Source organism: Sturnus vulgaris, chromosome 28, assembly GCF_052056855.1.
Source record: "Sturnus vulgaris isolate bStuVul1 chromosome 28, bStuVul1.hap1, whole genome shotgun sequence".
NCBI classification, from domain to species: Eukaryota; Metazoa; Chordata; class Aves; order Passeriformes; family Sturnidae; genus Sturnus; species Sturnus vulgaris.
This window is the reverse complement of record NC_142270.1, coordinates 6,560,393-6,585,363: the sequence shown is the minus strand read 5'-3', so window position 1 is coordinate 6,585,363 and position 24,971 is coordinate 6,560,393. Positions and strand designations below refer to the sequence as shown.

Genomic DNA, 24,971 nt, shown 5'->3' with positions numbered 1-24,971 from the left:
CAGGAGCCAGAGAGGAAGCGAGCACAGCCCGTGCGGGGCGGGCAAAGACGGGCAAGGAGCAGCACAGGCACGGAGACAGAGAGGCACGGCCAGCAGGACAGAGGCTCACCAGGAGAGGGGCACAGGAAGGGAGGAGCACCGGGCAGCGCTCCTTTAGGACAAGAATATTCACACACACAAGCAATTCTCTCATTTGCACCTCATTTTTATTTCACACCCCCCCCCCCCCCCCCCCCCCCCAATAAAAAATTCAGCTCATAGCACAGGCAGCTCTGGCTTTTCCCTGCACAGTATTTCTACTAAGGACCTGGGCACAGCACGCGGTCGCGAGTCACCTGAATCAATCCTGATTTACATTTCAAAGCTTCTCCTTCTGGCACTGCACCTTCTCAGACCCGGGCTGCCATGTTCCACTCCCCTCATGGCCACATTCAAGAACAACTGTTGCCATTCTGCAGAGAATTCCCAATATGACTCACATATTATCAGTGGGCAGAAAACTCTTTGGGCTTCAGTTCCACCTCTCACCTGTTCCACGTGGAGGGAGGACAGGCATTTGTCACACATCACAGCAGCAGTGATGGATCAAGGCTTTTTTTTTTTTTTTTTTTTTTGATTGAATAAAAGGGTAAGAAAAAACAAACCAGGTCTCATACAAATGTCTTGAAACACCATTAAAGCTTTTTAAACCCAAGGAGACCATCGTGATTCCCGACTTCAGTCTTCTATCCATACTGGTTTTGGCATCATGAAATCAATCAGAGTCTTTTAAGAAATACTAAATCATCATGACTAAACCCCGGGCGCCTGGTCATTTGCACTTACAGCCCCTTGTAGGAAGCTCTCCAGCCTTTTTTTCCCATCCTACGTTGGACAGAGGATGGCTGTGAACCGCACGCCTCCGCACAAACAGTCCTGCCGGTTCCTCAAAAAGTTTAAAATGCCTGTGATAAAAATGATAGAAAGTAATACTGCCTCTCAGACTGTGCAAGAAATGGGAAGTTGGACTTTCAATGTCCCACTGAGAGATGCCGAATAAAAGCTTCCCCATGAGCTCGCACAGAGTAGTAACTTTTCTTGGACGAAACTAAACTAAGATTTTTTTTTTGACCAAACAAGATAGGTCTGTATGAGAACAGCTCAGGAGGCTTTCAGGGCTCGCAGTGATGCTGGCAGAGCACAGAACGTTAAAGATGAAGTCTTAACTCCCTGAATTAATGCCCTGTGGTAGCCAAATCTTTTTGCAAAGACACATAAGACTTGCTTCTCCTTGTTTCCGAGTTCCCAAGCCGTCCTGTAATTCCTCACCTGCACTAGTGCAGACCAATCTGCCGTGGGCAAGGAACAGATCCGGCTCCTGAGCTCCAAGCCACGTGTCCCCGATGGAAACCCAAGTCAGGAATACAAAAACACCTGTGGAAGAAAGACGAGAGAAAAATCAGAAGACACAGATATTCTTCTATTCCCACACAGAAATACCGAGCCAAGCTGTTTACCTCTGGGACTCTGTTTTCAAACAGCTCCCCAGCTCTGTTCCTAGATGGAAAACGTGGAGTGGCTTTGCCCATGCAAAGCCAATGAGCCTCCTCACAAGAAGGAACAAACCAGTTTCCTGCTAAATCAGACACCTGGAAATCTCACCTGTCACATGCTGTCATGGACCAGCAAGAGGGATCAGCATCCAGGCCCACGTGGACTTGTTCATTCCTGGCTTCTAATGCAGCAGGGACAACAGCACTGAAGGGAAATGATCACGTCTTCATTTAAAGAGAACCCAACTTCTTCATCAAAGCCATCACTGTCCTCGAGCAGGACATCCACCATATCCAGGACATCTAATAAGTGAAGAAAAACATCAAAGCAAGAATCCAGACTAACAGGAAAAACAACAGACGTAGAATGCAACACTCCAGGAATACAAGGCATCTTTTTAATTCTTTTTAATTAAAAAAAAAAAATTTAAAAAAAGGATGAAAGCCACATTTGTCACACAATACAACGTTAAGTGCAACCCCTAAATTACAGCTGAACCTTCACTCTGCCTTTCAATGCTGCTGTCCAGCACGGAGCAGCTGCGGCTGCTCCTGGATCCCTGGATGTGTCCAAAGCCAGGCAGGACACTGGGGCTTGGAGCAGCCCGGGCTACTGAAAGGTGTCCCTGTTCATGGCAGGGCTGGAACTGGATGAGATTTAAGGAGCCTTGCCAGCCAAACCACTCTGGGATTCCATGACTCTGTCAACAGTCCCAGGCAGAAGGGCTAGATTTCCATTTGAGTTCAAAAACGCTGCTGCAAGAGCATGAAGAGAGATTTCAAATACCGTTCAAGTGGCACAGCCACGGCAGAAATTACTTTCAGAGGTAAAGCGGCAACTTGGCAATTCCACTTCGACTTCTGATACCAAGAACACGTGGAGAGCTGAATCCTGGAGGGCCCTTACTTAACAGGATTGCCAGAGTTATCCATCCCCAGTTTGCTGATTAGGGCTAGAAAGTGTATCCCCAAGTCATGGAGTTGGGATGTTGACAGGTTACCACATACCATCAATGTGAGAGACGGGGATGCTGATGTTATCAGAGTCCTGTTTAAACAGAGCCACCTGGAGCGTGCTGGCTGCCTGAACCAGGTCTGCTGCCTTGTCAGTGTAGGGACAGGGGTTGGTCACCAGCTTCAGCAGGATCTGTCAGCAAAGGTGGGGAGAAAGGTAAGTGCACCTGCTGGCTGGCAAGTGCAGGGGAACCACACGGTACTGAGAACGACCACGTGCTGAAAGCTGGGCAGCTTTTATGAGGACAACTTCCATAGCACTTCTGCAGGATTCTGTCTACAGTTCCTGCTCTACAGGCCACACTGATGGAAAAACAAAAACCCACCACAACTTGGCACCTAGACTGCGACCACACACCGAGTACCTGGGCAGACCACAGTGGAGGCAAAGCACTGGGCATTCAACATCCTGAAGAGTAAACAGCAAGTGTCACCTTTCCTTGTCAAGGACCACCATCTACTGAGCTCTGATAATGTTGGCACCTAAAGAGGAGATCAAAGCTACCCACACCTACACCACTCTACCCTTACACCGACAATGCTGTAATAACAGCTGATCTTTTTGGATTTCATTTTCCTACAAATCATTTGGCTGCCCTCCCACTGAACACAAGAAGGATGCCACCTCCGTATAAAGAATCCCAAACAAGGCTTTTCTCAGAATTCATTCGCTGGTCTTTGACAGGTTTCTCAACAATAGCAACAAGACCTCCAGTTTCCACTAACACTATTCTTTGCATTTTTTTATCCAGCTGATTTGAACACCGTTACCTTTTCCAAAAACTGAATCACTGCTTCCTTCTGGTCTTCTTTTGTATTATCCAAGTGCTCCAGCCAAATTGAAAGCTCCTTCCACGTGTACTCAAACGCTCCACTGTCACGTAAAACCTGTCCAGGAAACAAAGGAGAAGGTGTGTAAATAAACCTCAAAACACCTAAAATACAAAACCCCGAGGGATGCAGATCTTTTTCTATAGTTACCTTCATGCTTCCTTCTTTTAGGAACGAAAAGAAGAGCAGGTTGATGAGGAGTCGTATCTGCCGCTCTCCTCACCCTCAGTTCAAGAGGCTCACTAGGGGGACTTCAGCTGCATAGTGGACAATAAAAATCCTACTTCTGTAATTTCTGGAAAGCAGGTTATACTGCTTTCAGAGGGCCGTACAGCTTTCTATCATCACAGGCAGTTAAAAAAAAAAAAAAAAGCACCTTCAAAATAGCCTGTAGGGGAGTTTTAGAAAACTACCGATGAAACAGAGGAAAATCATTGCTAAATTAAACCTGAATCAGGCTACTTGTACTTAAAGCAATCAGGCAGACGGATGAACAGTCACATAAATGAGCAGTGGGCTGTGACCACAGCAAGGTCCAGAGAGAAGTGCAAGTTGCTGGGGGTGGTGAGGAAGACCAACAAGTCCCACACCCTAGAGACAGGCTTTGACGTGCCTAGAAACTTCCCCCCGCTTTCCTGCTCTCCAAATTCAGGCCCTGACTGCGAGCACCCAAACTCGGTGACCCCGAGCTCCAGCTCTACAAGCAAGAAAGGAGGAGGGAGAAGAGGAAGGAATCCGAGTGACACCATGGTTCAGCTCCCTCCCCCTAAGGCCCAGCAAGAGAGGAAACCTTGCCCAGCTTCCCGACCCTGGCACCTACGTTGGACGACTGCAATTACACAGGATGAATCTGTGCCTTTGCTCCTCTCCACACATCAAATACAAGGAAGCCATCACAACTCATTTGTTCTACAGTTACTCCGTGTACAACACCAGCAGCTCTAAAAATAACTGCTGCTCACATCAGTCTGACAGGGGAATTCATTTCAAGCAAGAAAACATGAAGGAAAAAGGATTCATTATAATATAAGCGACTATTTTTGGCAGGGTCTGGAAACAGAAATGCACCTGCAGCTCTCACAAAACCGGGCAGGAACAGAATGTGAAATCCAAAAACGAGCCTTCAGTTACATGGCACTGTGCAGAAAAGTAAGTCCTTACCATCTATTCTTAGCAGCCTTTCTGCTGACGGAACTGCCCCAACTTCCCTGTTCCTGCTTTCCCTTCAGAGAAAATGCAAAGGACTGAAGTGGAAAGTGGACACAGGAACAAGTCAAGCAGTCCATGTTCCCACCTGGCAAAAGAATCCAAAACCATCAGAAAAACGGCACATTTTGAGCAGCTTTCGGTTGAGACATTCATTGCTGGGAGACCAAGTGAACCTGCCTTTAATCCCTTGCAAGGATCAAGGGCAACTAAACCCGAATTCAGTCACTGTAACTGGATTTTTTTCTTGGCAGGACAGTCTGCTTGCATTTATTCCTTATTCCTAGGGGTAAATCTCTACCCCTCCTTAGGTAACTAAAGGATGCCCTCTTTGAATAAGGTGCTAAAAACAGCAGCCTCTGGTGTCTGGTGGACTTCGAGCTGACCAGCTTTTTCTCAAAAGTCAAATAACTAATTTAAATATGCGGAGGGGGATGCTAATTTTCAAGACAAAAAGTCCTCCTTGCATCAAAGCTGGGATCAGACAATAACAGAGAGGACTACTCTGCAGGGCCAGAGGAAACCGGAGAAGACTTATGAAAGGCTAGAGTGCTGAAGTACAGATTAAAGAAACGCTGATAAAAAGTAAAAATCCAAAGTAATATCTTCTTGATCAATGTCAAGACCTTTGCAGGCACCAACTGCACTGATTTATTACAGTATCAGAATTCATTCAGCCTCGGGGGGGTGCGTAAACACGACAGACATTTTCTTTGCTCTTTCATCAACTGCTGCAGTGAAGTCCGTTCACAGCATTGATTTCTGTCAAATATTTCGTTACTAGCCGGTTATCTGACAGCAAATTTCAACAAGAGTCACAGGAAAGGAGACTGGTGACCACACAATCCTGCAGCAAAGGCAACTGCTTCAAGAAAAAATCGTACAATCCTGAAATTTCAGGCCAGTGAATATCCTGATATTTCAATTCCAAAGCTTACCTTAATGGTCTCGAGCTCCGGGGCTTGGAGGGGGGGTCGGTTCGGAAGGGCCGCCTCCGGAGGAGGGGATCCCGGGGGGAGTCAGGGGCCCGGGGAGGGGGGCGAGGCGGAGGGAGAGGAAAAAGGGGAAGATGAGGAGGAGGAAGAAGGGGGAGAGGGTTTGAGAGGAGGGGAAGCCCAAATCCGTGCTGTGTGCGGAGCTCCGACAGCACGCTGCAGCCCGCAGCTCAGTGTGAGCACGGGGCAGAGGAGGCGATTTCTGGGCATTCAATCACCCTGAGGCGGGCCCGGCACCGCCCCTGCAGCACCGTCCCCAGCACAGCTCGGTACCGCTCCGGGATCACCCGGCCCCGCCCCCGGTGCCGCCCGGGACCACTGGGGACCGCCCCTAAAGCACCGCCCCGGCCCCGCCCGGTCCCGTCCCCGGGACCTCCGTGCCCCGCCTCGCCAAGCCCCGGCTCCGCCCCGAGCCTGCCCGGGCTGCGCCGGCACCATCGCTGGCGGCCCCGCCCCTCTTCCCCGGGCCGAAGCGGGCTGAAGGAGATGTCCGCACGATTGGAAACGCCGCCGAAAATCGCACCCGTGGGATCGGTGTCGGCGTCGTGCGCAGGCATCCCACTAGAGCGAGCGGGCTCCTTGCTGTGCCACCCTCCTTTTGCAGCCAGAGTTAGAAGGTCGGGGGCGCGACACCCGAGCCGCCATCTTGGGAGAGGCAGGCGCGCAGTACCGCGCTCGGCCCACAAGGTGGCGCTTGGGAGACAGGCAAGGGATGGAATCAAGGAGTGTCCCAATCCTTGAGGAAATCCCCCGGAATGAACGCCCCAAAAAACCCCGACCAGAACTGACAAACCTCCTGCCTCTGTATGAGTGCAAAGGGTGTGCAAGGAGTGTGCAAATAGTGTGCATTAGCAATCGATCGGCAGGCATGAGCAATCGATCGCCGATCGAATCGATCGGCAGGCATTAGCAATCGATCGCCGATCTAATCGATCGGCAGGCGCGATCAATCGATCGCCGAACTAATCGATCGGCAGGCATTAGCAATCGAACGCCGATCTAATCGATCGGCAGGCGCGATCAATCGATCGCCGATCTAATCGATCGGCAGGCGCGATCAATCGATCGCCGATCTAATCGATCGGCAGGCATTAGCAATCGAGCGCCGATCTAATCGATCGGCAGGCGCGATCAATCGATCGCCGATCTAATCGATCGGCAGGCGCGATCAATCGATCGCCGATCTAATCGATCGGCAGGCGCGATCAATCGATCGCCGATCTAATCGATCGGCAGGCATTAGCAATCGATCGCCGATCTAATCGATCGGCAGGCGCGATCAATCGATCGCCGATCTAATCGATCGGCAGGCATTAGCAATCGAACGCCGATATAATCGATCGGTAGTCGTGATCAATCGATCGCCGATCTAATCCATTGGCACGCATTAGCTATCGATCGCCGATCTGATTTTTCCCGCCATTTTTCATGGATTTTTTCCCCCATTTCTTACTGATTTTTCCCCAATTTTTCATGCATTTTTTCCCGCAATTTTCGTGGATTTTTTCCCATATTTTCCCCATTTCTCACTGATTTTTTTCCCCCATTTCTCAATGATTTGTTTCCCCAATTTATCAAAGATTTTTTTTCCCCATTTCACCATGATGTTTCCCCCATTTCTCACTGATTTTTTCCCCCATTTCTCACTGATTTTTTCCCCCCATTTTTCCATGGATATTTCCCGATTTTCCCCCCCATTGCTCACTGATTTTTGCCCCCATTTCTCTCTGAATTTTCCCCCCATTTTCCATTCATTTTTCCCCCCATTAATCACTGATTTTTTTCCCCATTTATCACTGATATTTGCCCCCATTTCTCTCTGAATTTTTCCTTCCATTTTTCATGCATTTTTCCGCCCATTAATCACTGATTTTCTCCCCATTTATCACTGATTATTGCCCCCATTTTTCACTTATTTTTTCCCCACAGCATCGGCCACCACAGCACGAGCGACAACAGCTCGCTCTGTTCCCGCCATTGCCCATGGATTGTTTCCCTGTTTTCCATGGATTTTTTCCCCATTTCTCACTGATTCCCCCCCCCCCCCATTTCTCACTGAATATTCCCCCATTTTTCATCGACTTTTCCCCCATTTCTCACTGATTTTTTCCCCATTTCTCAATTATTTTTTCCCCCACTTTTCCCCGTTTCTCACTGATTTATTCCCCCATTTTTCATGGATTTTTTTTCCCCCATTTCTCACTGATTTTTTTCCCCATTTTTCAAAGATTCCCCCCCCGTTTTTCACTGATTTTTCTCCATTTCTCACTGATTTTCCCACCATTTTTCATGTGGTTTTTTTCCATTTCTCACTGATGTTTTACCCCATTCTTATTACCATTCTCATAGCTCTATTTTATATTTATACATATTCTTATATTTGCATTATTTCTGTTATACACTCGATTTTTCATAGATATTTGCTACTTATATTTCATTATATTTTACATGTATACCAATCTATTTCTATTCTTTATATTTTATTTTTATATTAGCTATAAAAACCGTGCCTCTACCCAAATAAAAAGCATTTAAACATTCCTTTTAGACTATATTTAGCTATTTTTTATGGTTCTGTTTTTCTTCTGTTTTTCATGCATTCTACACCCACCCCTCCCTGTCAATGTTCTGGCACCCAGCATGACCCCCCCCCCCCCCCCCCCCATGCCCGACTCACCTGCTCCTCCAGCGCAGCCCGGCTCCCTTTCCCAGGGACCTTGGGGTGCCCCAAACCACGTCGGAGCCCCCAGTCTCCACACCCTCCCCCTCCGTAGGGAACGGGAATGGGATGGGGAGCACACAGGACAAGAAAGGAACACAAAAGACACACTGGACAGAGAGAAGAAAAGGGCTGGAAGCTGGATATGAGGATGAAAGTGGAGCAGCAACAAACCTCAGGACTCTTGACTAGAGAGTGTGGCTGCTGAACGTCTCAAAAAAAACCCCCAGCTCCAACACAACATGCTGTGCTCACGGCTCGGCCTGGGACTCATCAGTGAACATCTCTCTCTTGCCAGGGCCATAAAGCCCCCGAGAAAACACGAGGTGAGGTTGATGTGCTCCGGCTTTGCTCCTGCTCAGCCCTAACCCCAGCCCCTGCTGCCAGTGAGCACCCTGATCTCTGAACCTCTTCTCAGCTTGTTTGTACGCTTCCAAATTCCTTCCTCTTTCTTCAAGCTTCATCTGTTTCCTGGCATTGGGAGAATGACAAGTGTTTAGCACAGCGCAATGAATACAACAGTCTCATTTTCAGAAGACACAACTGAACGAGAACCGACAGCAGCACTGCTTCGAGACAATCTGGGCACACGTTTCCCTTCCAGCAATCTGAGTGTTCTTTTGTGTCACGCCTGAAATTCTGAAAATGGTTTTTTGAGAAAAATTATCCATAACTAGAAAACAATCCAACCAAATAAATAGAACCCCTAGGATATAATAACAGCCCATATACTACAACACTCCAATTCTAATATTAATAAGAAAACAGAAATTAGCTACACAGCATTACCTCAAACAAACACTACATACTGGCAAGAATCAAAGCCACCACAAAATAATTCAAAAACTACCCTATGCCTTATGCTACAGGCTAGAACGCCATCGGCAAACCTTATCAAGGTATCCTTTAAAAACAACGCCCCACCAAAAACAAAAACAACACAAAACGCCATTCAAGAACTCCCTTATCAACACCTGAATGAAAAAACATGGCATTAGATAAATAGACCATAGCCCTTATCATACACCATCTACAAACAAAATAAAGCTATACCATACATCCTCGAAAACCACCTTCAAAGCACGACATTAGAAAAAAAAACTTTCCAGAATTAAAAGCTGTATCTAACAAAAGCCGTCTGATAAAATTAACAACCAAGCCCCCACCATCAGAGCTGCCCCTACTAAACTCCCCATCGTACATATGAAAAATCAGTTTTAAAAACCTACTTCAATTCATTCTGCCTCAAATACAAAACCATCCAGAAAGTTACCTTCACTCAAAAACAAAAGCGCACGTAGTAAATAACATTAAAAAATAAATCAGCACACTACACACCACAAGCATAAAATATTGAATTAAAACCAAAAATACCCCTATTCATTAAAGAGCCCAGCCGCAAGCTATATTTAACTATAACTTCGTGCAAACGTACACATATCATTAAAATAGATTTCTTTCAGAATACAACTGATGATCTAAAATAGTAAAATGTCCGAGAACGATATTATAATAGGATATCCTCGATCATCCTCCCGCAAATTCTCTCCACTGTATTGTCCGACACACACCAGAAAAAAAATCCACTTTTTACTTTTTTCAGCTAACTTCTCATTTATTAGCTGAGAGGAATGTTGAATTTGTCTTTACAAATGAGCTGTGGATCAGCCTGTAGATAAGGCTAGCACTGAGAGATAAAAGAAACAATGGGATGGATTCCACTGATTGATGAATGGAAAGAGATATTTGCCTTTACAAACAAACTGCGGGGCTGCTGATAAATGAAATTGGATATCGAAAGATGAAAGAAGCAACGGGGGGAAACTATGAATTCTATAAGAATTAAAAATTAAAAGGGAGGGTTATACATTAGAGGGGAATTTCAGGTATCAGGCGTTCCGGGAAGTCTGTGCCTCTCAAGTACCTCAGCCAATGGGAAAAGAGAGAGGGAAATGCGGCCGGGAAAATAGGATAAAAAGGAGGCTGCGTCCTCCAAAAATTTGAGAGATCCCAGGGGAATGTCCCATGGCCTCTCCCTTTATTCGAATAAAGCAAAAAGGACTCCTCTGTTTCCTTTTTGGACATAAACCGCTGGTGTTTGTGGATTAATTTTCCTGACATTTAGCAACATATTGTTAAAAAAAAAAAAAAAAAAAAAAAAAAAAGTGATCCAGAAGAGGGCAACATTGACAGCCGTTCCAAGACAGGATGAACAAATGCTTTCACATTGACAGAGGATGCTGCGATGTTCTGAGAACAGAAGATAGAATAAAATAAAGGAAGGTGATGTTACAAGACAGAAAAGGGTAAAATAAAAGGAGTACCTGAGACTGGGGGGCGGGGGGGAAGAAAATGGGGAAATATTAATTGCTACACACTAGGTACAAATGCTTTTTACAAGTAATTTATGAGAAGCAAGCTAAAAGCGTCTTACTGCTGCTAGTGATATCATGCTCCAAGCTCTGCTAATAATTCCTATTTCTAGCAGTAGTTAAATTGAACTCACTACATTCCAACTATTTTTCTGCTTGTTTAGATGGCAGATCCGTTTGGAACACACCTTCGTATAGCAAATTCTATGCCCAGGTAGGGACCTCTCAGTTCTTCCATAAAACATTTTCTTCTGCATTATGGCAAGCCTTTGTTTTAGCTTGACAGCTTTCTTGAAACTTAAATTTACGCATGTGTCCAAAGACATTTGCAATTCCAGAAATTGGTAGGCACATCATATGGAAAGTAAATAACATTCTCGAGAGGGAGTTGCTTTGTTACTGAGGAGATGAAAAGCAAGGCTAGAGCTAGTAGAACTACCCAAGAAATTGGACTTAACGCAGCTTTTACAAGGCTCAAAGTAGCCATACCGAGATGTTTGAGCTAAAAGCCCCAGTTACCAGACTTACAGGCCTAATAGTTATCACCACACCACATTCATTCCCTGGTTGCAGTATTTTTAACAGCAGTGCAGAACGCTACTGAAAATTATTTTTAGGTTGAATTGTTCTCTCCCCTCACTGCCTGTGTAGCTGTTAGAGGCTTCCAGGAGGCTGGGGAAGCAGACTGCTGGTTTCACTTCCAGACAGGTCACTTCCGTGGTCTGCTGGAGGGCACTTTGAAGCCCGTGTCCTTTTCTTGCTCTATTGTATCTGACAACTTTCCTCCCCCACGTCTGTTTTTTAGCGGGCAGCATTTTTGGAGGGCCAGTCAAAGACCTCAGGCTCCGAGAGAATTCGTCTGCTTTGCTCTGTTTATGTGTGCAACAGATGGGAGCAGCAACTAAGTCAAGTAGTAACTTCTGAGCTGCCCAGTTATCAGTAAACCAAAATATTCTTTTGTGACTCTCGCCAGACGAACATATCATCCTATCCGAGTCACACACTGCCCCTCTGGCATTTTCCAGTCAGACAAAGAATTCCTGGCCCCTTGCATGAACCTCAGCTCTCCACCTTGTTCCAGAAAGAGTTCTAGATCCAAGGCCCAGTGAGCCAGCTACCCTTTGCTGCCCTGAGCAGTATGGAAACAGCCAAGCCCCAGCCCTGCAGCCCTGCCTAACTCGCCTTTGCCTCCCAAACCTGAACCTTTTCCTTGGCTGTGGCATCCTCACTCATGCAATCCTGAAGACAAAAATCTGATTTGGCAGGTGAGGCCGTTTCTAACGCAAAAGCTTCACCAAGGTTTCTCTTCCAACTTCAGCCTTAAACAGTCCTGTCCTCCTCAGACAGCCCCCACCTCCAGCCTTTAGCTGTAAATACTTACTGTTTTATAGCTAATGCTTGCCACCCCTCAAAATTAAGTCTTTTGATATGCATTTACATCCCTCCCTAACCATGTCCTCATCACCCTTCCCAAACTCAGCCTCATCTCCAGGCCTAGAACCTCTCCCTAGGTGAGGGACTGTCCTCGGGTAGGAGTGCTGACAGACCTGTGCATGAGCCCAGCTGCATAGCCCGTGCTAATCCCAGCCCAGCTCTAGCCTTTAAACCCACTGGGGCTTTGGTACTGGAGGCCCAGTTACAGTAACCCCTGTGGCCGTTCCGCTTCCAGGCCATCTGTGAGTTGTGATCCCCCACCCTACACCACTTTGGTGAGAAATGCATTCCTTTCTTACAATAAAGTTTTCATTTTATGTCTAAATTCAAGCATTCCGAGAAAACGTGTAGCAATTATATCAAGACAGACATGACAGGCACCAACATTAGTCTTTCATTACACACTTTTCATGCCTTCTCTCCACAGATTTCTTTGAGGCAACTCTGACTCCTTTTCTCACAGGCAGCTCCACACAGCCCCGACTCCTCCTCTCCTCTGTACGACTGGCTAAACCCCAGCCTGTCCCTTCCCCAGCCACCTGAGCCTGTCTGTCCCACACACAGCATCCTCTCACCTTGTCCATCCCTTGCACGGCCACGTGTCCCTTCCTCCTCGCAGCACAGCCAGCAGGCTCCAGCCCACACTGCAGCAGGCTCTGCACCTCCAGCTGGAGCTGTGCTTAGTGAAACTGGCAGCCAGCTGACCCACGCTTTTATAACAACCAGCCTCACTGGGCAGGCAAGGCTGTTTCCACTCCTTGCTAGTCAGTACAGCTGTAACTCGTTGGCAACTAGTGCCTTCTGCACTATCCTTACAAACTATTCTCCTACAGAAATGGACCGGAATTCCGCGGGGATTTTCCGGGGATTCCGGGGGGATTTTCTCGGGAATTCCGGGGGGATTTTCCAGGGGATTCCGGGGGGATTTTCTGGGGGATTCCGGGGGGATTTTATCGGGGGTTCCTGGGGGATATTCCCGGGGATTCCGGGGGGATTTTATCGGGGATTCTGGGCATATTTTCTCGCGGATTCCGGGGAGATTTTCTGGGGGATTCCGGGGGGATTTTTCCCGGGAAATCCGGGGGGATTTTCCCCGCGATTCCAGGGGGATTTTCCAGGGGATTCCGGGCATATTTTCTCGGGGATTCCTGGGGGATTTTCCAAGGGATTCCATGGGGATTTTCCAGGGGATTCCTGGGGGATTTTCCCGAGGATTCCGGGGGGATTTTCACGGGGATTCCGGGGGGATTTTCTCAGGGAATTCCGGGGCGATTTTCTCAGGGAATTCCGGGGGATTTTCTCGGGAATTCCGGGAGGATTTTCAGGAGTATTCCGGGGGGATTTTCCCGAGTATTCCGGGGGGATTTTTTCGGGGGATTCCGGAGGGATTTTCCCGGGGTATCCGGGGTGATTTTACGAGGAATTCCGGGGGGATTTTCCCGAGTGTTCCGGGGGGATTTCCTCGGGGATTACGGGATGATTTTCTCGGGCAATTCCGGGGGATGTTCTCGGGTATTCCGGGGCCATTATCTCGGTGATTCCGGGGAGATTTTCTCGGGGATTCCGAGATTATTTTCCCGGGGAATTCATGGGGATTTTCCCGGGGATTCCGGGGGGATATTCGCGGGGATACCGGGGGATTCTCTCGGAGATTCCGGGGGGATTTTCATGGGGATTCCGGGGTATTTTCTCCTGGATTCCGGGGAATTTTCCGTGGATTCCTGGGGGATTTTGCCGAGTATTTCGGGAGAATTTTCTCGGGGATTCCGGGGTGATTTTCCCGGGAAATTCCGGGGGATTTTCTCGGGGATTCCCGGGGGATTTTCCCGAGTATTCCGGGGGATTTTTTCGGGGAGTCCGGAGGGATTTTCCCGGGGATTCCAGGGGGATTTTACGAGGAATTCCGGGGGGATTTTCCCGGGAATTCCGGGGGGATTTTCCCGGGAATTCCGGGGGATTTTCCAGGGGATTTCGTGGGGATTATGCCGGGGAGTCTGGGGCTATTTTCGCGGGGATTCCGGGAGGTTTTTCTCGGGGATTCCGGGGGGATTTTCCCGCGGAATTCCGGGGGGATTTTCTGGGGGATTCCGGGGGGATTTTATCGGCGATTCCTGGGGGATATTCCCGGGGATTCCGGGGGGATTTTATCGGGGATTCTGGGCATATTTTCTCGCGGATTCCGGGGGGATTTTCTCAGGGATTCCGGGGAGATTTTATCGGGGATTCCGGGGGGATTTTTCCCGGGAAATCCGGGGGGATTTTCCCCGCGATTCCAGGGGGATTTTCCAGGGGATTCCGGGCATATTTTCTCGGGGATTCCTGGGGGATTTTCCAAGGGATTCCATGGGGATTATCCAGGGGATTCCGGGGGAATTTTCCAGGGGATTCGGGGCCGATTTTCGCGGGGATTCTGGGGGGATTTTCCCTGGGATTGCGGGGGGATTTTCCCTGGTAATTCCAGGGGATTTTCCCGGGGATCTCGGGGTGAGTATCCCGGGGATTCGGGGGGCATTTTCCGGGGATTCCGGGGGGATTTTCCAGGGGATTCCGGGGGGATTTTCCCGAGTATTACGGGCGAATTTTCTCGGGGATTCCGGGGAGATTTTCTTGGGGATTCCGGGGGGGCTTTCACGGGGATTTCTGGGGGATTTTCGCCTGGATTCCGGGGGGATTTTCCCGGGGATTCCGGGAGGAATTTCTCGGGGAGTCCGGGGGAATTTTCCAGGGGAATTCCGGGGGATTTTCTCGGGGATTCCGGGGGGATTTTCCATCGGACTCCGGGTTGATTTTCCCGGGGACTCCGGGGGATTTTCTCGGGGATTTCTGGAGGATTTTCCCGGGAATTCCGGGCGGATTTTCTCGTGGATTCCGGGAGGATTTCCCCGGGGAATTCCGAGGGATTTTCAGGGGAATCCGGGGGGATTTTCTCGGGGATTCCGGGGGGATTTTCTCGGGATTCAGGGGGGATTTTCCAGGGGATTCCGGGGGGATTTTTCTCGGGGATTCCGGGGAGATTTTCTCGCGTATTCCCGGGGCATTTTCCTGGAGATTCCAGGGGGATTTTATCGGGGATTCCGGGGGGATTATCCAGGGGATTCCTGGGGGATTATCCAGGGGATTCCGGGGGGTTTTTCCAGGGGATTCCGGGGGGATTTTCCCGAGTATTCCGGGGGGAATTTTTCGGGGGATTCCGGAGGGATTTTCCCGGGGTATCCGGGGTGATTTTACGAGGAATTCCGGGGGGATTTTCCCGAGTGTTCCGGGGGGATTTCCTCGGGGATTACGGGATGATTTTCTCGGGCAATTCCGGGGGATGTTCTCGGGTATTCCGGGGCCATTATCTCGGTGATTCCGGGGAGATTTTCTCGGGGATTCCGAGATTATTTTCCCGGGGAATTCATGGGGATTTTCCCGGGGATTCCGGGGGGATATTCGCGGGGATTCCGGGGGATTTTCATGGGGATTCCGGAGGGATTTTCCCAGGGAATTCCTGGAAGAATTTCTCGGGTTTTCCGGGGCGATTTTCCCGGGGAATCCGGGGGGATTTTCTCGGGGATTCCGGGGGGATTTTGCCGAGTATTCCGGGGGGATTTTCACGTGGATTCCGGGGGGATTTTCTCGGGGATTCCGGGGGGATTATCCAGGGGATTCCGGGGGGATATTGCAGAGTATTCCGGGGGGATTTTCCGGGGAATCTGGGGGGATTTTCTCGGGGATTCCGGGGGGATTTTCCCGGCGAATTCCGGGGGGATTTTCTCGGGGATTCCGGGGGAATCTTCCAGGGGATTCGGGGCGGATTTTCTCGGGGATTCCGGGGAGATTATCCCGGGGATTTCGGGGAGATTTTCTGGGGGATTCCTGGGGGATTTTCCAGGGGATTCCTGGGGGATTTTCCCGAGGATTCCGGGATGAGTTTCTCGGGGAATTCAGGGGGATTTTCCCGGGGAATTCCGGGGGATTTTCTCGGGGATTCCGGGGGGATTTTCCCGGGGATTCCCGGGGATTTTCTCTCGGAATTTTTTCCCCAATTTTTCAAGCATTTTTTCCCGCAATTTTCGTGGATTTTTCCCAAATTTTCCCCATTTCTCACTGATTTTTTTCCCCATTTCTCAATGATTTTTGCCCCAATTTATCAAAGATTTTTTTCCCCATTTCCCCCCCATTTCTCACTGATTTTTATCCCCCATTTTTCAATGATTTTTCCCCATTTCTCTCTGATTTTTTCCCCATTTCACCATGATGTTTTCCCCATTTCTCACTGATTTTTCCGTTGATTTTTCATGGATTTTTCCCCCCATTTTTCGTGGATTTTTTCCCCATTTTTCCCCATTTCTCACTGATTTTTTCCCCCATTTATCACTCCTTTTTCCCCATTTTTCCCCATTTCTCACTGATTTTTTCCGCCATTTTTCATGGATGTTTCCCCCAATTTTCATGGATATTTCCTGATTTTCCCCCCCATTTCTCACTGATATTTGCCCCCATTTCTCTCGGAATTATTCCCCCCATTTTTCATGCATTTTCCCGCCCATTAATCACTGATTTTTTTCCCCATTTCTCACTGATTTTTATCCCCCACTTCTGACTGATTTTTCCCAATTTTTCGTTGATCTTTTTCCCCATTCCTCACCGATTTTTCCCCCATTTCTCTCTGATTTTTCCATCATTTTTCATGGGTTTTCCCCCCCATTTCTCACTAATTTTACCCCATTTCTCACTGATTTTATTAATGTTTGTATTTCTATTTCTAATTATGTTTATATTTATATTTATTATTATTGTTTTGCATGTTTATGATTATGTTTATGTTTATGTTTATGTTTATATCTATGCAGGTTAACGTTTGTGCATGTTTATATCTAAGTTTATATTTATGCATATTTATTTTTATGCCGGCGAACGCGGGCAGGCGTTTTATGTAGACCCCTATCCGCCGGGGTCCTAGAGAGGCCGCCATCTTGAGCGTGTCGGGACTCTCAAAATGGCGCCTCGGGCGGCACCCCGGCTGACCTGCCAAAAATGGCGGCAGAAAGGGCGGGAAAAAATCAGGACCCCGGTGTGTAGGCATAAGATGCCTGATTACATCGCCGACGCCGATCCGCTCGCCGACAATTTTCCCGGATGTGTCAGAGCGTGCCGACAACGGCCGCGCGGTCCGCGGTGCCGCGGGCGTGAGGGCGCGGCGGGCGCGGGCAGGCGTTTTACGTAGACGCCTATCCGCCGGGGTCCTAGAGAGGCCGCCATCTTGAGTGTGTCCGCACTCTCAAAATGGCGCCTCGGGCGGCACCCCGCCTGACCTTCCCAAAATGGCGGCAGAAAGGGCGGGAAAAAATCAGGACCCCGGTGTGTAGGCATAAGATGCCTGATTACATCGCCGACGCCGATCCGCTCGCCGACAATTTTCCCGGACGTGTCAGAGCGTGCCGACAACGGCCGCGCGGTCCGCGGTGCCGCGGGCGTGAGGGCGCCGGCGGGCGCGGGCAGGCGTTTTACGTAGACGCCTATCCGCCGGGGTCCTAGAGAGGCCGCCATCTTGAGTGTGTCCGCACTCTCAAAATGGCGCCTCGGGCGGCACCCCGGCTGACCTGCCAAAAATGGCGGCAGAAAGGGCGGGAAAAAATCAGGACCCCGGTGTGTAGGCATAAGATGCCTGATTACATCGCCGACGCCGATCCGCTCGCCGACAATTTTCCCGGACGTATCAGAGCGTGCCGACAACGGCCGCGCGGTCCGCGGTGCCGCGGGCGTGAGGGCGCGGCGGGCGCGGGCAGGCGTTTTACGTAAACGCCTATCCGCCGGGGTCCTAGAGAGGCCGCCATCTTGAGTGTGTCCGCACTCTCAAAATGGCGCCTCGGGCGGCACCCCGCCTGACCTTCCCAAAATGGCGGCAGAAAGGGCGGGAAAAAATCAGGACCCCGGTGTTTAGGCATAAGATGCCTGATTACATCGCCGACGCCGATCCGCTCGTCGCCAATTTTCCCGGACGTTTCAGAGCGTGCCGACAACGGCCGCGCGGTCCGCGGTGCCGCGGGCGTGAGGGCGCGGCGGGCGCGGGCAGGCGTTTTACGTAGACGCCTATCCGCCGGGGGTCCTAGAGAGGCCGCCATCTTGAGTGTGTCGGGACTCTCAAAATGGCGCCTCGGGCGGCACCCCGCCTGACCTTCCCAAAATGGCGGCAGAAAGGGCGGGAAAAAATCAGGACCCCGGTGTGTAGGCATAAGATGCCTGATTACATCGCCGACGCCGATCCGCTCGCCGACAATTTTCCCGGACGTTTCAGAGCGTGCCGACAACGGCCGCGCGGTCCGCGGTGCCGCGGGCGTGAGGGCGCCGGCGGGCGCGGGCAGGCGTTTTATGTAAACGCCTATCCGCCGGGGTCCTAGAGAGGCCGCCATCTTGAGCGCTGCCGCAGGGCTGGGTCCCGGCCCGCGGGCCCTTCCGCCATCCTGAGAGGGGCACGGTGCAGTACCCGCCTGTGTCCACACGGCGGCAGCACTGCCGCCCAACTCAGCCCGGCACTGCCGCCCTGTCAGGGACAGACAGAGAAGGGAGAGAGTTCCAAGCACCAGAGTCCCCACCCGTCATAAAATCCTCTCAATGAACGCCCCAAAAAAACCCCGACCCAAACTAAAAATGCCCTGCCTCTGACCAAATGAAAAAAAAACCCTTTTATATATAGAAATCATCTATTTTTTAATATTTAATTTATAGTCATAATCTAGACATATTTCATATATTCAATTTAATTGCTATTCTATTTATCATATATACAATATTATTTTATTATTCATTATATACATAGATTTATATTACTAATGTTATTTCTATTTTATCTATATCCATCTGTATTTGTAGGTTCATAGTTTTTAATATTATTTATTTAAAAGCTCTGCCTCTAACCAAATAGAAACAAAAAACTCCATTATTTTAAATTCTATTTGAATATATTTTTCTATTTAGTTTTCATATTTATATCTGTAGATTTATATGTCTATATTGTGTATTCTATATTTATATACTATTTAATGTAGTTTTTACTAGTATATTAATATACTATATGCTATTTACATTCTATTATAACATACTATTTAATATAACATATTAAAATCGATAAATTATTTATATTACATACTACATACATGTATTTTATATTTATATTTATTTCTATAGATTTATACTTACATATATATATGCATATATAGTTATAATAATTTTATGTCAGTATCTATTTTTGCATATTTGTATATTTTTGCCAATATTATTTATATTATTTATTAAAAACCCTCCTCTAACCAAATAAAAAACAATAAAACATTCCTTTTAAAGTCTAAATATTTATATATTTCTATTTTCATAACAAAATATAATGTAATGTAATATATTTATATATTGGTTTCTTATATTTGCTTATATATTTTTATTCTTTATCTTTTATATTTACAGTATCTATAAAAAAACCCTACCTCTATCCAAACACAAACCAATAAAACATTCCTTTTAGACTATATTTAGCTGTTTTTTAAGGTTCTGTTTTTCATGCATTCTACACCCACCCCTCCCTCTCAATGTTCTGGCACCCACCATGACCCCCCCCATGCCCGACTCACCTGCTCCTCCAGCGCAGCCCGGCTCCCTCTCCCAGGGACCTTGGGGTGCCCCAAACCACGTCGGAGCCCCCCTCAGCCTTTTTTCCTCACCCCAAAGAAGGCACAGAACGACTCCAACTGCCCTGGACAGCAGCAGGGCACTTGACTGCAACCCCTCCCATGTGTCCATCCCACAGAAAGTGACTCTGCTGACACCAGAAAAGGGAGGGCAACCCCCACAAGGGCTGAAGTTCCTCCCCAGCCCTGCAGACACAGGGGACAAGGGGCAGAAAGGAGGAGGGGCAGCAGAGAGGACACGGGAAGAAAATCAACATCAAGGTGCACGATGAAATGGAACCCCCACCAAAAAAAAAGAAGAAGAAAAATGAAAACGAAAAATAACCAAAAAACGAAAAGAAACCCCTGGCATGCTGGATGGGCAGCACAAGAGGGAGGGATTAAAAATGAACAGGGACAGTGTCCTGGTTTTGGGCAAATTTGGGGGAAAACCTCCAGAAGGAGCCCCCAGACAGCAAACCCCACGACTCCTCCCCCCCACCCCACCGGGTTCGGGAAGAATTTCCTCGGAGAAGAGTGGGAGAAAAAAACCTCTTTATTTAACAAGCAAGACACTCCCCAGCACAGGGAAAAAAGACAACACCAGCTGACAAAAAACTCTTTCACCGTTCTGAAGGGATGACGAGTTCAGTCTCTCTGGCGAGTGGTCGCCCAGTTATCAGTCTCTGGCGCTTGGGAATGGCTGCTGCAGGTGACAGAGTGTAGACTCCCGGTGTTTCTTGGGGTTTCCCAGGTCCCCGTCCGGAACAGGTTCAGATGGTATCCAGGAGAGGGAGGGGACGGGGTGGAAGAGAAAACAGTCCAGGGAAAAAGTTGGACTGCCTAGCTGAACTAACTAATAAGAAAAAAGCAAGGGCAAAGCGAAGGAAAGAAAAAGAGGCAGAAGCGAGCAAGCAGGCAAGCAAGCAGGCAAGCAAGCAAGCAAGCAAGCAGGCAAGCAAGCAGGCAAGCAAACCGAGCTAAAACCTCTCCTAAAACCTCTCCTAAACATAGACCATGGGGGAGGTGAGCCGGCTGATAACAAGACAAAACAAAGCTTCACTCTCAGAGTCAGTCCTGGAAGCACAGGACATAATACCAAACATAATCAGGACACATGATTGGAGATAGAAACACCATAACATCACCCTAGGACAGACAGTGACCGGGACACAAGGATCCCACGGGAAACAACGGCACAGGGAGCACCACAGAGGCACAGAGAAGGACGGAGAAAAGACAGAGAGTGCCAAACACACAGCAAGGACTGAGGGGTACCATGACAAAGAGGGAACCCAGGAGCCAGAGAGGAAGCGAGCACAGCCCGTGCGGGGCGGGCAAAGACGGGCAAGGAGCAGCACAGGCACGGAGACAGAGAGGCACGGCCAGCAGGACAGAGGCTCACCAGGAGAGGGGCACAGGAAGGGAGGAGCACCGGGCAGCGCTCCTTTAGGACAAGAATATTCACACACACAAGCAATTCTCTCATTTGCACCTCATTTTTATTTCACACCCCCCCCCCCCCCCCCCAATAAAAAATTCAGCTCATAGCACAGGCAGCTCTGGCTTTTCCCTGCACAGTATTTCTACCAGGGACCTGGGCACAGCACGCGGTCGCGAGTCACCTGAATCAATCCTGATTTACATTTCAAAGCTTCTCCTTCTGGCACTGCACCTTCTCAGACCCGGGCTGCCATGTTCCACTCCCCTCATGGCCACATTCAAGAACAACTGTTGCCATTCTGCAGAGAATTCCCAATATGACTCACATATTATCAGTGGGCAGAAAACTCTTTGGGCTTCAGTTCCACCTCTCACCTGTTCCACGTGGAGGGAGGACAGGCATTTGTCACACATCACAGCAGCAGTGATGGATCAAGGCTTTTTTTTTTTTTTTTTTTTTTTTTGATTGAATAAAAGGGTAAGAAAAAACAAACCAGGTCTCATACAAATGTCTTGAAACACCATTAAAGCTTTTTAAACCCAAGGAGACCATCGTGATTCCCGACTTCAGTCTTCTATCCATACTGGTTTTGGCATCATGAAATCAATCAGAGTCTTTTAAGAAATACTAAATCATCATGACTAAACCCCGGGCGCCTGGTCATTTGCACTTACAGCCCCTTGTAGGAAGCTCTCCAGCCTTTTTTTCCCATCCTACGTTGGACAGAGGATGGCTGTGAACCGCACGCCTCCGCACAAACAGTCCTGCCGGTTCCTCAAAAAGTTTAAAATGCCTGTGATAAAAATGATAGAAAGTAATACTGCCTCTCAGACTGTGCAAGAAATGGGAAGTTGGACTTTCAATGTCCCACTGAGAGATGCCGAATAAAAGCTTCCCCATGAGCTCGCACAGAGTAGTAACTTTTCTTGGACGAAACTAAACTAAGATTTTTTTTTTGACCAAACAAGATAGGTCTGTATGAGAACAGCTCAGGAGGCTTTCAGGGCTCGCAGTGATGCTGGCAGAGCACAGAACGTTAAAGATGAAGTCTTAACTCCCTGAATTAATGCCCTGTGGTAGCCAAATCTTTTTGCAAAGACACATAAGACTTGCTTCTCCTTGTTTCCGAGTTCCCAAGCCGTCCTGTAATTCCTCACCTGCACTAGTGCAGACCAATCTGCCGTGGGCAAGGAACAGATCCGGCTCCTGAGCTCCAAGCCACGTGTCCCCGATGGAAACCCAAGTCAGGAATACAAAAACACCTGTGGAAGAAAGACGAGAGAAAAATCAGAAGACACAGATATTCTTCTATTTCCCCACAGAAATACCGAGCCAAGCTGTTTACCTCTGGGACTCTGTTTTAAAACAGCTCCCCAGCTCTGTTCCTAGATGGAAAACGTGGAGTGGCTTTGCCCATGCAAAGCCAATGAGCCTCCTCACAAGAAGGAACAAACCAGTTTCCTGCTAAATCAGACACCTGGAAATCTCACCTGTCACATGCTGTCATGGACCAGCAAGAGGGATCAGCATCCAGGCCCACGTGGACTTGTTCATTCCTGGCTTCTAATGCAGCAGGGACAACAGCACTGAAGGGAAATGATCACGTCTTCATTTAAAGAGAACCCAACTTCTTCATCAAAGCCATCACTGTCCTCGAGCAGGACATCCACCATATCCAGGACATCTAATAAGTGAAGAAAAACATCAAAGCAAGAATCCAGACTAACAGGAAAAACAACAGACGTAGAATGCAACACTCCAGGAATACAAGGCATCTTTTTCATTCTTTTTAATTAAAAAAAAAAAATAAAAAATAAAAAAAAGGATGAAAGCCACATTTGTCACACAATACAACTTTAAGTGCAACCCCTAAATTACAGCTGAACCTTCACTCTGCCTTTCAATGCTGCTGTCCAGCACGGAGCAGCTGTGGCTGCTCCTGGATCCCTGGATGTGTGCAAAGCCAGGCTGGACACTGGGGCTTGGAGCAGCCCGGGCTACTGAAAGGTGTCCCTGTTCATGGCAGGGCTGGAACTGGATGAGATTTAAGGAGCCTTGCCGGCCAAACCACTCTGGGATTCCATGACTCTGTCAACAGTCCCAGGCAGAAGGGCTAGATTTCCATTTGAGTTCAAAAACGCTGCTGCAAGAGCATGAAGAGAGATTTCAAATACCGTTCAAGTGGCACAGCCACGGCAGAAATTACTTTCAGAGGTAAAGCGGCAACTTGGCAATTCCACTTCGACTTCTGATACCAAGAACACGTGGAGAGCTGAATCCTGGAGGGCCCTTACTTAACAGGATTGCCAGCGTTATCCATCCCCAGTTTGCTGATTAGGGCTAGAAAGTGTATCCCCAAGTCATGGAGTTGGGATGTTGACAGGTTACCACATACCATCAATGTGAGAGACGGGGATGCTGATGTTATCAGAGTCCTGTTTAAACAGAGCCACCTGGAGCGTGCTGGCTGCCTGAACCAGGTCTGCTGCCTTGTCAGTGTAGGGACAGGGGTTGGTCACCAGCTTCAGCAGGATCTGTCAGCAAAGGTGGGGAGAAAGGTAAGTGCACCTGCTGGCTGGCAAGTGCAGGGGAACCACACGGTACTGAGAACGACCACGTGCTGAAAGCTGGGCAGCTTTTATGAGGACAACTTCCATAGCACTTCTGCAGGATTCTGTCTACAGTTCCTGCTCTACAGGCCACACTGATGGAAAAACAAAAACCCACCACAACTTGGCACCTAGATTGCGACCACACACCGAGTACCTGGGCAGACCACAGTGGAGGCAAAGCACTGGGCATTCAACATCCTGAAGAGTAAACAGCAAGTGTCACCTTTCCTTGTCAAGGACCACCATCTACTGAGCTCTGATAATGTCGGCACCTAAAGAGGAGATCAAAGCTACCCACACCTACACCACTCTACCCTTACACCAACAATGCTGTAATAACAGCTGATCTTTTTGGATTTCATTTTTCTACAAATCATTTGGCTGCCCTCCCACTGAACACAAGAAGGATGCCACCTCCGTATAAAGAATCCCAAACAAGGCTTTTCTCAGAATTCATTCGCTGGTCTTTGACAGGTTTCTCAACAATAGCAACAAGACCTCCAGTTTCCACTAACACTATTCTTTGCATTTTTTTATCCAGCTGATTTGAACACCGTTACCTTTTCCAAAAACTGAATCACTGCTTCCTTTTGGTCTTCTTTTGTATTATCCAAGTGCTCCAGCCAAATTGAAAGCTCCTTCCACGTGTCCTCAAACGCTCCACTGTCACGTAAAACCTGTCCAGGAAACAAAGGAGGAGGTGTGTAAATAAACCTCAAAACACCTAAAATACAAAACCCCGAGGGATACAGATCTTTTTCTATAGTTACCTTCATGCTTCCTTCTTTTAGGAACGAAAAGAAGAGCAGGTTGATGAGGAGTCGTATCTGCCGCTCTCCTCACCCTCAGTTCAAGAGGCTCACTAGGGGGACTTCAGCTGCATAGTGGACAATAAAAATCCTACTTCTGTAATTTCTGGAAAGCAGGTTATACTGCTTTCAGAGGGCCGTACAGCTTTCTATCATCACAGGCAGTTAAAAAAAAAAAAAAAAAGCACCTTCAAAATAGCCTGTAGGGGAGTTTTAGAAAACTACCGATGAAACAGAGGAAAATCATTGCTAAATTAAACCTGAATCAGGCTACTTGTACTTAAAGCAATCAGGCAGACGGATGAACAGTCACATAAATGAGCAGTGGGCTGTGACCACAGCAAGGTCCAGAGAGAAGTG

At 48.2% G+C, this 24,971-nt stretch overlaps 1 protein-coding gene and 1 long non-coding RNA gene across 5 annotated transcripts; both read right to left on the bottom strand.

The window, feature by feature from the left end:
* Positions 1-223: 223 nt before the first annotated feature.
* Positions 224-5,912, bottom strand: LOC148221011 (nucleolar pre-ribosomal-associated protein 1-like). 3 transcript variants are annotated; one of them, XR_015808653.1, is made up of 5 exons: positions 5,522-5,912; positions 3,318-3,434; positions 1,642-2,679; positions 1,309-1,413; positions 585-944 (listed from the first exon to the last, which is right to left on the bottom strand). XR_015808653.1 is itself a non-coding variant. In XM_088179972.1 (4 exons), exons 2-4 carry the CDS (start codon positions 3,531-3,533, stop codon positions 2,530-2,532), a joined length of 273 nt encoding a protein of 90 aa, XP_088036098.1. In that variant the 5' UTR covers positions 3,534-3,634; positions 5,522-5,852; the 3' UTR covers positions 2,380-2,529. The 3 variants fall into 3 exon arrangements, 1 of the variants encoding a protein (XP_088036098.1); XR_015808654.1 differs by lacking the exons at positions 3,318-3,434; positions 5,522-5,912 and adding an exon at positions 224-452 and having other exon boundaries at positions 826-944; positions 1,642-1,835; XM_088179972.1 differs by lacking the exons at positions 585-944; positions 1,309-1,413 and adding an exon at positions 3,528-3,634 and having other exon boundaries at positions 2,380-2,679; positions 5,522-5,852.
* A 15,395-nt stretch (positions 5,913-21,307) lies between these two features.
* Positions 21,308-22,874, bottom strand: LOC148221010 (uncharacterized). Of its 2 annotated transcripts, XR_015808652.1 has the most exons (4): positions 22,681-22,874; positions 22,348-22,452; positions 21,865-21,983; positions 21,308-21,488 (listed from the first exon to the last, which is right to left on the bottom strand). It is a non-coding gene; the product is annotated as an uncharacterized LOC148221010 (long non-coding RNA). The 2 variants fall into 2 exon arrangements; XR_015808651.1 differs by lacking the exon at positions 21,308-21,488 and having other exon boundaries at positions 21,688-21,983.
* Positions 22,875-24,971: the final 2,097 nt, after the last annotated feature.